The 14,714-nt window shown below is 44.8% G+C and overlaps 1 protein-coding gene across 1 annotated transcript in view; it reads right to left on the bottom strand.

Moving 5' to 3' along the window:
- The window catches only part of AFF2 (ALF transcription elongation factor 2), a 340,186-nt gene that overhangs the window by 100,198 nt on the left and 225,274 nt on the right, over window positions 1-14,714 (bottom strand). The window contains exon 8 of the mRNA XM_089903923.1: window positions 7,557-7,653. Coding sequence (XP_089760049.1) covers window positions 7,557-7,653 — 97 coding nt within the window. The remainder of the gene's footprint in view (window positions 1-7,556; window positions 7,654-14,714) is intronic.

A 14,714-nucleotide genomic window follows, 5' to 3' on the forward strand; every position in this document is an offset into this window, starting at 1 on the left:
TGTTTACATTAAAAGACTCTATCAAAGTTATTTCGCACCCGGTTTCATCCTAATCCATCTGCTGTTTCTACAGCCCTGACGGGCTGACCTCTCTTGCTGTGGGTGCTATATTGATATCATTACGGAAGAGGCCTTCCCCAGCCTTTCTGCTGATAACAAAGTAAATGGAAATGTAGAGGAACCTTGGGGAGGTAACAACTTGTTCAGCGCGATGAGAGAAGAACTGTGGCTAAAAATTAGGAAGCATTATAGCAGGGAAGAGTATCTGTTGTCACAACGAATGAATTCACTGTAGCGCATCAGGGGCCAGCTGAGGGCAGCAGTAAAATGTATTGCCCCCCTTTTCATTAGCAAACTTTAAACAGAAAAGTGGGCTTGAATTTCACTTAGCCACTAGGTTTGGAAAGTTCAGTATGCATCCCAGGTACAAGGAACACATCCCAAAGCTGCCAGCATGTTCAGATTTTCTGCTACCATGTAATGCATTTCATATGCAATTATCAGATAACAACCTAGCCAGTGAGCCGGTCCCACAATAAGAACAAAAACAAATAAACAAAAATGAATCAAGTATAAAACCCAAATCAAGAACCTGGATTAAAAGCTCGAAGACAATATTTTTCTGTAAACGTTCACAGGCTTGAGGGGCAGCTGTGCTACTAGCATCTAGTTGAAAAGTCCAAAAAAAAAGAAAAAAGAAAAGTCCACACGTCCCCAGTAACATGCTTTGAATTAAGTACCACATTTCTAAGGGCAATCCCTTGGCAGAAAAAGAAAGAAGATTGGCTTAAATAAAATTGGGTACATCGGAGCTACTTACGATAATGTGTCCAGACACAACTCATTAGAATGTCTTTGTGCTCAAAGCAAACTGAAATTGTCCCGCTCTGTTTTTAAAGCACCCACACACCACTCCAAGCTTTATCTATATAGAGTCCTTTAGCTGAGCCTGGTCACTAATTGAGCGTTTCCAGCCATAGTGCCCGTTTTCGGAATGTCTAACTGGGCTAAATGAAGTCACCGAAGGTTTCAGTTTCATTCATATTAATCATAAAATGGTATTAATATTAGAATTCCCTAAAGGTCGTTTCTAACAATACCTATTTCTTTTATGGCCTTTATAATGCTAAAGTCTGATGCTGCTAATGCCAGTCCGAGACGATTAGGGCATGGGAGAGCCGTGTCCGGATCTAACCCAGCTTCAAAACCCGGGCATCACAGACCGTCCTGCTGCCAGAGTATAACAGACATTACATGCTTCAAGCTGCGTAAATCAAACATCAGGATAACATGCAAGGAAACATCAAGGAGATGTTTACCTGGCTCTATGAATATGTACTGGAGGGGGCTCTGGAGTTGGGCCACCACACATTCTAGAAGCCTTTGGAATAGGTCAAATTGTGGATAGGTTAAAACTTCAAAGATGGCAATTTTAATAAACCTGTCAATACAATTTCGTTGTTAGAAAAACATTTGTGACTGGTTAGGCTACTCATATTGAAAGAGAAGCACCAGGTCTATATCTTTAGATCTTTCACTGAACTGCAAACACGGCATCAATAACTGCTTCTCAGCTGTAAATGAAAATTGATTCCAGGTTTAACCCCTCATTTTCAGGAGTTCTTTTAATCCCGAGAAACATAAGAAGAAAAATGGACCAAAAGGAAAACTGCAGGTTCAGTGGTATGAGGGGCGAGGGTGTGCAGAGAACCCCACACCGATGCACATGCAGGAAGCCCGTCCTACTGGATCGTGCTGTGCTCAGGCCAGACCCCAGGGGACGCATCACAGCATCGCTGCCTGCCGTGCATGACTGGGTTGAAAATGGCAATTCAATAACTGTTGTATGGAGAAGGCCAGGGTTGGGTTTCATATTTATGATGCCAAGAGTGGCAGCTGAGAAGGAAAATGCAGTCAGCTGGCTAATGGACATCATGGAGCCCCCCCATATCCCAACCATGCTATTGTTTTAAATTTTTATTGAAATATAGTTCATTTACAAAAAAGAATATGTGTGTGAGTGTGTGTGTGTGTGTTTGTGTGTGTATAACTGAATCACTCTGCTGTACATCCAACCCTGTTATTGATAGCCGACTTCAAAAACAAAACAGAACATACTGCAAGTCGTATGTTCACACAGACTAAGTTCAAAACACTGCATCCAATTCAAACACTGTTCTGGAACATTCCAATGTCCGATGTCAACTTTAAGTAATTATTTATTTCCCATTCAGGGGAAGTTCCTGAGAGAAAACCAAGGTGAGAGTAGAGTGTCACAGCAGACCGTTATAGCCTTTCTCCAGGGCACAGTGAGAACTCACAAAGAGAAATAAGAACTGCGATCCGAAGGTATGACTCAGCTCTCCACCCATGTCAGTCCTTTGAAGAAAAACTCTTTTTCAGAGACACATAATTTTCCTGGAGGACTTGGTGCAGTGTCATTGGCAACCTGGCCTTTCTTCCTGGGATGTCTAGGTTAAAACTTGTCAGAGCTCAGAGGGGAGGAAACGTCATTCATACCCAATGGATGTCTTTTGGGTGCAGTTAGGGCATTCAAGCCAGTTCCTAGCAGATCCCTCTGGGCACCAAGGCCAAAATGAAGGGCAAGATCTATTTACCAATGGACCCCAAAGAGGGGGCTTCCAGTTAATGTTTAAAAGGGCCATAAGGAAGAACAACCTCCGATCTGCGTAGCGTTTGTGGCTTTCAAAGCATTTTCTTATACACGATCTTCATCTCGTCCTCACAGTACTCCAATGCGTTAGGCGACAGCGCTTTATTCTAGTGTACCGGTGAGAGATCTGAGACTTTGAGACATTAGGTGACTTGCCCGATGTCATGCAACTATTACGTGACAGAGCTGGGATTGAAGCCCAGGCTTTTCTAGTCCCAAAACCATGCTCTTTTTAAACCACTAAAAAAATCTGAAGTATAGTTAATTTACAGTTTGTATTAGTTTCAGGTGTACAGCAAAGTGATTCAATTATACTTACATATATTGGTTTCTAGATTCTTTTCCATGATAGGTTATTACAAGATATTGAGTAGAGCTCCCTGTGCTATACAGCAGGTCCTTGTTGTTTATCTGTTTTTTTTTTTTTTTTGCGGTACGCGGGCCTCTCACCGTTGCGGCCTCTCCCGTTGCGGAGCACAGGCTCCGGACGCGCAGGCTCGGCGGCCACGGCTCACGGGCCCAGCCGCTCCGCGGCATGTGGGATCCTCCCGGACCGGGGCACGAACCCGTGTCCCCTGCATCGGCAGGCGGACTCCCAACCACTGCGCCACCAGGGAAGCCCTGTTTATCTGTTTTATACATAGTAGTGTGTATCTGCTAATCCCAAACTCCTAATTTATCCCTCCCCATCCCCTTTGGTGACCATACGTTTGCAAAAGCCATATGCACTCAACGACCACACTTACAGCTCCTCATGGCTATAGGTGCACACAGCTAATACATGTTAGGACAAGACAGAATCTTTTCATTCAAGTTGGCCACATACTGGCTGTTTACCAGGTAGTTAATTCAGCAGCTCTCTTTAACATCGCATTCCTTACAAGAAAAGGGAAAGTAATGGATCTAGTCTCTCAAATATGAGGCTTTTTAGATTGTTACTATAGTAGTAACGATGACGATGATCCTGATGACGGTGATGATGTAAAGTAGTGAGTACTTACTATGTGCCAACCATAGTGTCAAATGATTTGGCCTGTATTCACTCACTTAATCACTGAATCCTCACTATGACCCAGTGAAGTAGGTGCTACTGCTACCTCTGTTAACCTCCGTTTTTACAGATACTTAGGTCTTTAGCCCAAGGTCAACCAGCAAGTGACAGAGCCAGGATTCAAACCCATTCGACTACACGCCTATGCTCTCTCGCTCACTCTCCTCCATGGCGCCACACTACTGATGTCCAAGCCACATGGACACAGCTGCTTCCCAAATAGTCCCAACCGAGGGAGCAAAATGCAATGGGGAATGTGGAGAGAGCACGCAAACTTTTAACAAATATTTTCAGGGTACAATCACCATGGCTTTTCCACTGAAACTATGGGCATATGTGATTGAGCATCTCTGACTTTAAAGAATCACCAGAAGGTAAAATATCTTGTTAAAAATATACTTTACATCCCCGAGTCTCTATGGCCGACAATTTGGCATCTTTAATTTGTATATTATGCTTCTCCCCTTCAGGCTTCCTGCTGTATCTTCCCGTTTGCAGGAATAATACTTAGCATTTTAAACACATCCTACTTGTTCTATCGGTGTCTGTGCACAGGACCCGCTCAGCACGGCCAATACTGCCGTCGGGGGTGCTCGTGGTGGGGCAGGGAGAGGGGAGAGTGTTCTGATTACGAGAGACTTGGGACTGAAATGTCAAATTAGAAACTGACACATCTCAACCCCGTGTTTCATTTTCATACGTGCATTTGCAATGCATTCTCTTGGGATTCTTTATGTTGTAAACCTGTAAACCATAGCATTAGGTCTTAAGAGCTTTGGGGAAAAGACTGGTGTGTACTCACCAAATCTGGGCAATTTGGGTGCAATGATTATGCATGAGATGATCTGAGGATGTCTCCAGAAAGCTAATGGCTTTTTTATTGAACCACATGTGCCTGAATGTAGCTACCAGGTTCTGAGAACGTTTCTAAGTATAAGGACGGCTCAAACCAATGGTGTGGTCTGGTCCCTTGGACACATCATTTACTGTACCAATGCATTTGTTCGGATGCTTTTCCCTCCAATCATCCTGCCACAAATAGATGTGGCCGGAGATGTGATGGTCCCGATTACAAGGTGAGAGAATAGTACCATATGACCTATGTGGCACCATGTTATCTCACCTGAAAAGAAAAAGATTTTGGTGGTTCCTCAATAAGTTAAACATAAATTACCCTAGGACTCAACAATTCCACTTCTAGGGGGAAGAATCAAAAGAACTGAAAAAAATTAAAAGATTCAATTCAAAAGAACTGAAAACAGGTGTTTAACAAAAATATATACTGTATACACGAAGGCTCATAGGAACTCTATTTGCAAAGCCAAAAGGTGGACCCAAATGTCCATCAACTGATGAATGGATGAACAAAAGGCAGTATATACCCATATGACAGAATAGTATTTAGCCATAAAAAAGGAACGGAGCACTGATCCAGGCTACAACATGGATGCACCTAGAAAACATGATGCTAAGTGAAAGAAGCCAGACACAAAAGGTCACAATGTTGTACGATTTCATTCGAACGAAATAGGCAAATCCATAGAGACAGAAAGTACATTAGTGGTTGTCGAGGGCTGGGGAGTAACTGTTTAATGCACGATTTCCTTTTGGGGTGATGAAAATATTCTGGAACTGGTGTTGGATCCACAACCTTGTGAATGGACTAAATGCCACTGAATTGTAGACTTTAAAAGGGTGAATTTTATGTTATGTGGATTTTACCACCACGACAAAAAAAGGAAAATGGTGTCAATCCACACATATTTGAAAAAGAATACTGGGCTTCAGAAAGCCAGGACTCACCAAAACTTGCTGTCACCGTGGCCCGTGCTACTGCAAAAGCATCCTCTCCCGGCCTTTAGGCTTCGGGCTTTGTAACTAGTCCTGGAACTCGAGGGCTCATTTGCGAATGTTTATAACCTTGCTCCCGCTTCTTGCTTCCTGGACCCAGCTAGGGGGAAGTAAGCTGTCATTTTGCCTTACCTCAGATATCCCAGTTCAACCTCCCCTTCAAATGAGAAGCTCTGTGGGGAAGGCGTGGCAGGCTAAGGGCCGCGGGCCGGAGAGAGCTTCCCACTCACCAACCCGGATTACCTGAGGGCCTCGGCATTGACACGGTCACCGCATACATCCTAAAACCCCAGATGATTCAGGCCAACTGACCTGATGCCACTTCTTCAGGTAAATACAGAAAATAACAACTCGAGAAGCCAAAAAAGGAGACTGCACTTGTGTAATCACATAGAGAAGACGTCAACATGCAGACTCTACCTTCACTTACTGTTGATGACTTGCTTGAAGCGTTTTCATTAAAATGTCATCTTGCATCTGTCAAAATCAATGACCTAGGACTGGGGGGGAGGGGTTATTTACCATTATAATGTTCTTTTTTTTTTTTTTTTGCGGTACGCGGGCCTCTCACTGCTGTGGCCTCTCCCATTGCGGAGCACAGGCTCCGGACGCGCAGGCTCAGCGGCCACGGCTCACGGGCCCAGCCGCTCCGCGGCATGTGGGATCTTCCCGGACCGGGGCACGAACCCACGTCCCCTGCATCGGCAGGCGGACTCTCAACCACTGCGCCACCAGGGAAGTCCCATTATAATGTTCTTGTCACTGGCATATTAAATGCAGAAAGCAGGAATGGCAGACACGGGAATTTAAGTGTGCATTTTACATTTGCTCTGGAGTCCATGACCCAAGTAGGAAAGGGATTGCTTGCATTCAGTAAACGTACCACAAGCCCCCTGGGAGACGACTGTGTTTGTTCTTGATAAAGCACCAAAGCTGCAAAGATGCAATTTTTACATATTATCCAAAATGCAAGCAGAATAAAGCGGAGAAAGTAAGGGAGAGGGAAGTTTTGGCTACATAACATTGAAGAAGTACTCAATTTTAAAATTACGCGGAATGGTAGGAGTTCTCGTGCGGTCAAAAACTGTAGATGAAAATGGAGTAGATAAGCCTTGAAGAGTCTTCCCTAAGCTTTTTTCTTTGCAGGCTCCTCAGAAAATATTTAGTGAATATGGAATTCTGTATTTGTTAACTATCTTGAAACACTAGTGCATGAGCATTCCTTGAAACACCCTGGTTTCAGTTTTATAACTTAGATTTCATGGCAGAAAGAACATGGTCAGGTATTGGCTTTAAAAAAAGGCGATCCTTCTGTGTTCCTTATTTGAGGCTCTCAGCACACCCAGGAGGACCCCACACGCGAGACAGTTTTCTGTCCCAGAGAAAACACATCGGCATCACTGGTATCACACACTACACTACCATTCTCACGACTCATACATGATACTTGGCTTTTTCAAATCAAGAGGTGCAGGCTCATTGGAAATGCTGAACACACACATTCTTGCCATCTAATTTGGTGGTCAGTACTGTAAATACTTGTGACGCAGAATGGAAGAAAACAGGGCGGCAGCAAGTTTTTGCCAAATGCCTTTTGCCTGAAGGTTTATGTGAGCCGCAAGCTGCTGGGCACTGACGGTCAGCTGTGTCCTGAAGTGGCACCCCTGGGAAAGGTGAACGGAGCAGTCACGTTTATACCGTAAGGAATGAATGAATGAGTGTGGGCCTAGGCTAGGCCTCGTGGTGGAGTCACTACAGGAAAGTTACACCGCACTCAAGACCACACTTAGTCCAGGAGAGGGAAAGATGTGAAAGTGTGAGCTGATTCGACCTGTTCCAGGGCACGATGCCTGCCCTTGCTTCTCTCCCTCTCTCCAAAAGTTCACAGATGAAGCGGGTAGGCTTCTGGAGGGCAAAACCATTCCAGGTCCTCTAGCTCCCTCCCCGTGGGTCCCAAACCGAGCCCTAAACTGGTCCTACCTGGTAGAGCTCAGTGGCAGTGCACTGAGTGGTCAAGGTCTTCACGGGTTCAAGGTCATCTTCATCGCTGCTCAGCTTAAGGTCGTCTTCAAGCATCCTACAAAAAAAGCCGAGTGGCACTGACGTTAAAAAGCGTCTTTTCTAAATCATCCTCAGATACATCTTGCGACGAGGATAAAATACTGGAGCTCCAATCTGACAGCTGCAATTCTGTCAGAGGTGCAGAGGGAACCAAGATTCTTTCAGCTAATTAGATATTTGAGCTCTTATATTTCTGTCAGAATCTGCACACATCCTGCCTCTCTACCTTCCCCTAAATCAAGGGGGGAAAAAAGCACTATTTCAGCATCTCCAGAGATGACTGGAGTCTATATATTTTTACTACTGAAAGTGTAATAAACGTACAGATCAATCACTGTGGAGGTGGAACGTGCCGGTGGATCTCTACAGGAAAAGATGCTCCAAGTCTCCCATGAAAGAATAGGGGCATGACGGCAGCCCCTAGCTCTAGAGGCTGTCGTCAAAGTCTGCGGGGCCTCTCCGGATGGCGGAGGCAAATGGCCCCGTGAATCTCCACTGCCTTTCCGTGTCCTCTGCACAGTGGCAGCTCGGTGGCCACAAAATAGCTGGGCGAGAAATGGCTAGTCATTAACCTTTTGATATATGACCCATCTCTTCCCGTAAAATTTGATCCCAGAGACGTAAGCCCATGATGTGGATAAGAAATCTTTCTCTCCTAAGGCAAGGTACCTGAAAAATACGAGTGGTCTGAATTTGGGTGATGAACTATAGCACTTTCAAAATTGTTTATCGAGCACGCAGAGCCTTCCGTTTCTATGGGGATATTAATTCCAGTGCCACCCGCTCTCCAGCTCCAAGTCTAAGCTACAGCAGGAAGAGTGACTTATTACCTTAAAATTCCAGTTACACTCCTTTCAAAGACCAACTGGTGTTAATATTTTTTTATTTCTTAAACGCAGGTTTAGACCTCGTCCCCAGCCTCCCTGGACTGATTACTAGTTTCTGAGCACGCTTATGCTCTTTCTTGCTTCCAGACTCTGCGTCAGGCTCAGCTCCCAGGCTAGAAGTCCCTTCTTCAACTCTGGAAGTCCTATTTTTTCCTCCACGGCTCAGTCAGATCCCACCTCCGCCACAAAAGCTTTTGAGGAAGAATCCCTCTTCCCTCTCCCCACCCCAGCTCCGGCTGATGCCAGCTCCAGCTGTCCCCCGAGCACCGCCCCCAGCCCCCAGTTCCCACGTGCACAGGCGCGGTACCTTATCTACCTCTGCCTTCTGCACAGCGTCTTCCCAGAAACGATACAGTCCACCAGCCTCATTTTGCAGACAAGCAAAGAAAGGTTCCGAGAGGCCAAGTGCTTTGCTCAAGGTCACACAGCTACTTAGTGCTAGAGCCCGTCCTAAAACTCCCACCTCCTGATTCCCACCTACGTGTTATTTCCAGAAGGGAAGCTGGAAAGCGAAAGGCAGCTTCTAATTTGATAAATAGGGGAGCGTGTTATGTCAGAGGTTATGTCCAAATGTTAGAAAGAGATTCAGGTCAGAGTGGGTTCCAGAAGCTCTCCAAAGAAAGCCCAGCTCCTCCACTTTCATGCTCAGCCACATAAGACCAGGATGTGTTCACTGAGGTCTGAAACCCGAAGACGGATATAAAGGATGATTGGTGGGAAGGACAGTTGTTAGAGTTGGTTTCAGATAAACGAAATTTGCAGGATTTATGACTGTCCTTCAAGAGACTAATGGATGTTTGGAAGATCTTAGAGGAGACAAAATGTATCTCGGCATTGCTTTCGCAGTTGCAGGCTTATAACTCTGAACAAATAATTCTTTACAGTACACTGTGCTACATGAAGACAGTATCATTCTCACAAGCTTAGAACTCAAACATTTAAAAACAACCTATGCTGGGCTTCATTTTCTGTGTGTGTGCGTGTGTATGTGTGTGTGTGTGAATACAGTGTTAATTTACACCTAAGTGTTCAGCAAAATAAATGATAAATGATTCTTACCCTTTGGAGGATCCATTTCTGTGTCAGGGAAGGTCCTAAGTATTTGACCAGCAGCATGTAATTTGTGATTTGGGCCTTACGAAGGAAGTTCCCATAGTAATGATAATGATTAGTCCCATTTTCCAGATGGAAACACTGAGGCCTAGGGAGGTTAGGGAACTTGTTCGTGGTCACACAGCTCGGAAATCACGGTGGCAAACATGGAACCCAGACCATCTCCAGCCAGAACTTGAGAGTATATAATGTATTCCTAGAGGATGTAACTTACAAAGGACAGAATATGAAATAAAATCAACAGCAACAACAAAAGCCCCACAAAATAAAACAAAACATATTGACCTGGGATCAAGATGTTTGGGTTCAACTGCGGGCGAATCATAAACTCTGATACCTTGGGTAAGTCATTTGCTGTCTCTGCGCCTCATCTGTGTCCCCCATCCGTTAAATGGGATAATAATTAAACTTTTTCACACGGTGGTGGTGGTGAGCATAACATGAATTAACGCATGTGAAATGCTTTATGAAAACGCAAAATAATGCAGGGTATCATTTATTAGTTTAGAAACATCACCACAGTCAGAAAATAATGTACAGCATTGATACTGTTAGCAAGTAATCACAAGCCAACTCTTAGTGAGATTTTGTTCCTCTCATTTTAGTTTGCCAAGCAACCTGAAGGTAAGCCGTGGTGACTCGGCAAACGTGTCAGTGTCTCAAAGCTGGATCCACAAATGGGCTCAGGGTCTTCAGGCTACCCTCCTTCAGTTAGAACCAGAGCGTGGAGACCGGAACTCAGCACTTATGTGACTCTCCAATCAGCTCTGTAAGATCTTAATATGGAAACGAAAGACCCTCCAATGTACAGCTCTGGAAATAGGCAGGCAATCTGTACGGTGATTGACATTAAACATCTCCCGTGCAAGAAGCTTGGTATGGATCTGGTTGTTAATAAAGGACAATCTGATGCACAGATTCAAGTCCCGGCAAACACAAATCAAGGAAGTCACTGAGAAGGCAAACTAATGCGCTCTCTCTGGAGGTGTTAAGCATTCATTTCATTCCACCCCTTCCCTGACCTATTAAGCTTTATTATTGAATCTACATGGACTTGTTTGCGTTTCCATCCATAGCTAATGCTGAACATTACTCTAGGGAAAGTGGAGGATTATGAAAGATTTGGGATTTAATTATCATAGCAGCACCATTCATGCCCATTGCAGTTGAGGTGGCCTCGGCAGAAAAATGGTAATCTCTTTTCATGAGGTTATAATTCCATAGATTCAGCACACACCGGACGGCCCCAGATGTGAACAGACCATGCTGACGTGAACGTCTGCCTACGCGTGTGGTCGTCAACAACAACAACGACTGTTCTTCCACTTTTCAATTGGATGAAAACAGAACAAAGCAGCCCTCCTTAGTGACTTCAGATGTTTGTTCCGGATCTAGTGGTTCACGAGGTCTGCCTGTGTGTGAAAACTCTGTTTTTATTTTTACTATGACTTATCATTTCTTTAGTATCAAGAAGTAAAGTAGTCCATAAAAACTGTGTCAACAAAACAAAGTCCTGGTCCTAGAAAAGCTCCAATACTGAAAGTTGGGGCAGATGAGATGGAATGAACAAAAAGAAGACTGGGGAGGGCTTGGAGGAGAAAGGAGAGCCATGTTCAGGGTCTTCTCTGTTCCTAATGCTCTGGGCCTCGAGCTGATCCTGGTGGCCTCAGAGGGCTCTTGGCACTGGGACATCCTAGGACACTACGGTGTGACAGGCCCCATGTTACTTATAACTGTAACATCTGCTCTCCAGAAACACTGCTCCCTCACAGAGCGGAAAGCTCGGGTGATTTTGAAGAGGAAAAAATAGAGAGCTAGAAACATTATTCCGGAAGGTTCTATGGAAATGAAGACTTTAGTTGTGGCAGCGTGAGCCTCAGAGCAAGGGCTTGAGAGCCAGACAGACCTGAGTTCAAATACTGGATTTTCTAATGGGTTTGCTCTCTTGAACTAGTTAATAAAACTCTTTGAATCTCAATTTTCTCACATGTTAAAATCAGTAACAATAATACCTACTTTGGAGAATTTTTGGAAGGATTAGAAAAAGAAAGTTTATACAAATTGCCTAGGAGTCAATACAGGTAGCTACTGCTTTCATCTTGGTTATTATTGCTATTGTTGTTATTATTACCTGAGCAACGGTGCTGTAGAGTTTGGAACAATTTTTTTACAAAGCTCTGGTGGTGACTCAAAGACTGGCAGAGGCACCAGCTAGCAGGCATCATTGGAAGCCCCTGACCAGGTGAGGAGAGGTTCAGAGATCCTTAAGGAGTTTGGAAAGTTTCTGGGCTTGGATTTATTCTCTAGAATGTTCTAAACACATCATGGCTATTTGGGGTTTCCTGAGATCCTCCCAGAGTGCCTAAGATCCCCTGGATATCTGAAGGCCAGTTGCAAGAGGAAACACCCAGACAGTTTCAAGCGAGAGTTTTTAAAAAAAAAAAGAGTGGCTCTGACGTCCCGCTCCTTATACTGTGCAGCGACCTGCAGATTCAGAGAGAGGGGCCAAGGAGGGCCCCCACTGGACGCTGTGCTCACCTTGGGCACTGTCTTTGGGCCTGCCACCCTCAGGAGGCTGTTCCAAGACACACGTGACTTTAACCTTTGTATGTAAGACTGGGCTTCGGAGGCTGTTAGTTGATACGGAATCCTTGCTCAGAAGCAACCTTCCGAACCCTGAGTGGTTCTCCGGGCTTGTAAGCCTACACAGTGCCTTTCTGTGAATTTCAAAATGGTGCCCCTCTGGGCAGACAGCCCATCAGGCGCATTACTTATTATGGGCTGGATTCCAGCTTCCAGGTGTCAGTGGAAGTAGCTGCCATGTTGGTGGCTGATGCGCAGATGGACTACGGCTCTTACGGTTGGAAGTGCCTAGAGTGCTACTTGTCTAACCCGTCACCAGGTGCAGATACCTACTACATCCCTAAAGTTCGGCCACAGCCTTTGTCTGATGCTTTTGGGCATTCGTTTCTACTCTTCAGTAGCTTTAATTGTTTTGAGTTCTGCCAGTTAGGAGTTGCCCTGTGCTGTCTTGTAGCTTCCATCTAGTAGCCTGAGCCCTGTTCTCTATAAGCCACACTGGGAGACTGGACGTGGAATGGGGATGGGAGGTAGAGCCAGTGCTGCTATTTCCATCGTGCAGGGGAGGGAAGGAGGCTGTTCCAGTCAGGTTCTAGGCTCTCAAAAATTGAGAACCATAGCTTTTGTCCCAACTATTTTGGGGCTTTCAGAGGACTAGCTTAAATTACCATTGTCCCCATAAGTATTCAGAGCTGATAGCAATCAAGTGTTTTGTTGTTGCCTTTGGCTCCAAATGAAAAACACAGCTGAGGTGGGCTGGGCATCCCAGAGAGTCTGGGGGATGCCTGAAGACCTGAGCCTTCTTGTCAGGTAGCCTCTTACCGTGGGCCCTTTTCTAGAATAGTATCTTAGTCCTATTGACTCCTTAAAGGACACTTCCTCTTCATAAAGTAGGCTGGGAGGAATGAAACACGACCTGATTAGAATTACTCACGGAATTCTATATTTCCCTACCTAGCGCTTTGTAGCCTCTGCAGCACCGAATCATCTGTGGGTAGTGAGGCAGGTGACGAGGAAGAGGCTGTGATATTTTTCAAAGTATTCATTCTGTTTCCCTGACGTGAAGGGGCTCAGGCTCTTTTCTCGGGAGAAGCTGCATTTAATTTTCTCAAGGTTTTAACTTAAAAGTCAGATTCCGTGAGCACCCCACTGGGGATCCTGGAAATTCTGAGTCTGAGGGCTGAGGCAGAGACAAATAGTTGGAAGATCCAGACTATATTCTACGGAGATAAATCTCCAAGATCTATCAGGTGGGACCTCTAGCCTGGTGTCTCCCAGTGGGCCCACAGCCTGGGTCCAAACTAGATCATGCACCCTGCCATGGGCAGACAGACCAGAGAAGGAGACCAGAAGATACCTGTAGCTGACGGCGTTCTCAGGGTTTCAGAAAGTGGGCATCTCATGTGCTTACTGTGGTTCCTGAACAAGAGAACTGAGAGTTCCCTTAGGGGCCATCTAGTCCAGGTTTTGGCAAACTGAGGCCTTCAGTCCAAACTAGCCTTCCCTCTGTTCTTGTACCGCCTGTGAGTTGAGATGATTGGTTTTCACATTTTTAAATGGTTGAGAAAAAATCAAAAGAAGAATAATATTTCATGAGATATGAAAATTATATGGCATTCAAATTTCCTTATCCGTTGACAAAGTCAAATTGGAACATACCACACCCATTCATGTACATATCACCTGTGCTCTTGTGCCGCAATGGCCGAGTTCAGTAGCCGTAACAGAGGACATAAGGCCCCAAAAGCCTGAAATATTTACTATCTGAGCCTTTACGTAAAAAAGTTTGCTGACCCCTGCTGTAAACCAATGGTTTTCAAACTCTCCTACACACACGAATCCTCCCCTGCCAGGCGAAATCTTATAAGAAACCCATGCTTAAAGATTAAAGCCATGGTGCTTTGCTCACAGCCAGGTTGGGCGACCTCTGGGGTACCCCAGGGATTAGATGAACGTAGTGTGAAAACGATCATCTGGTCGAGTCTTATTTGTTGGAGGTAATTATGGCTCCACGGATATTCACAGGACTTAGTTAGACGACGCGAGTTACTTAACCTCTCTGAACCTCAGTTTATTCCTCTGTGCAACAGGAATAAAAAGAATATCTATCTCAGAGATTCGGGGAATGCCGAATAGTCTGTTTGGCTCGAGTCCTGAGTACAGACAAGGCAACAGTAGGAGATAAAAGAGTAAATATCCTGTTTCTAGCTGCACGTGTGGTATACATGGATTTATATCTACATCGCATACATAAGCCAAAGCTAGTAATGTGAGCCTTGAATGTATACGACTATTGACTTGTATCAGACCGCCACCTCTTCATCCTTGGACTTCCTTAGAATTGATCAATTCAGCACAATACCAGTGTCCTGCTCCATGGGCATTATTTTGAATTTGATTTTCATTTTCTTGGTATATTTCTCTGGGTTATGTAATTTTCTCTGAATGTGGGGACTCAAGTTATCATGCAAATGACAAACTGCCTAATAGAATTCAG

The sequence above is a fragment of the Delphinapterus leucas genome, chromosome X (genome assembly GCF_059928025.1).
Source record: "Delphinapterus leucas isolate spDelLeu-1000000601 "Yukka" chromosome X, BTC_Dleu_Yukka2, whole genome shotgun sequence".
NCBI classification, from domain to species: domain Eukaryota; kingdom Metazoa; phylum Chordata; class Mammalia; order Artiodactyla; family Monodontidae; genus Delphinapterus; species Delphinapterus leucas.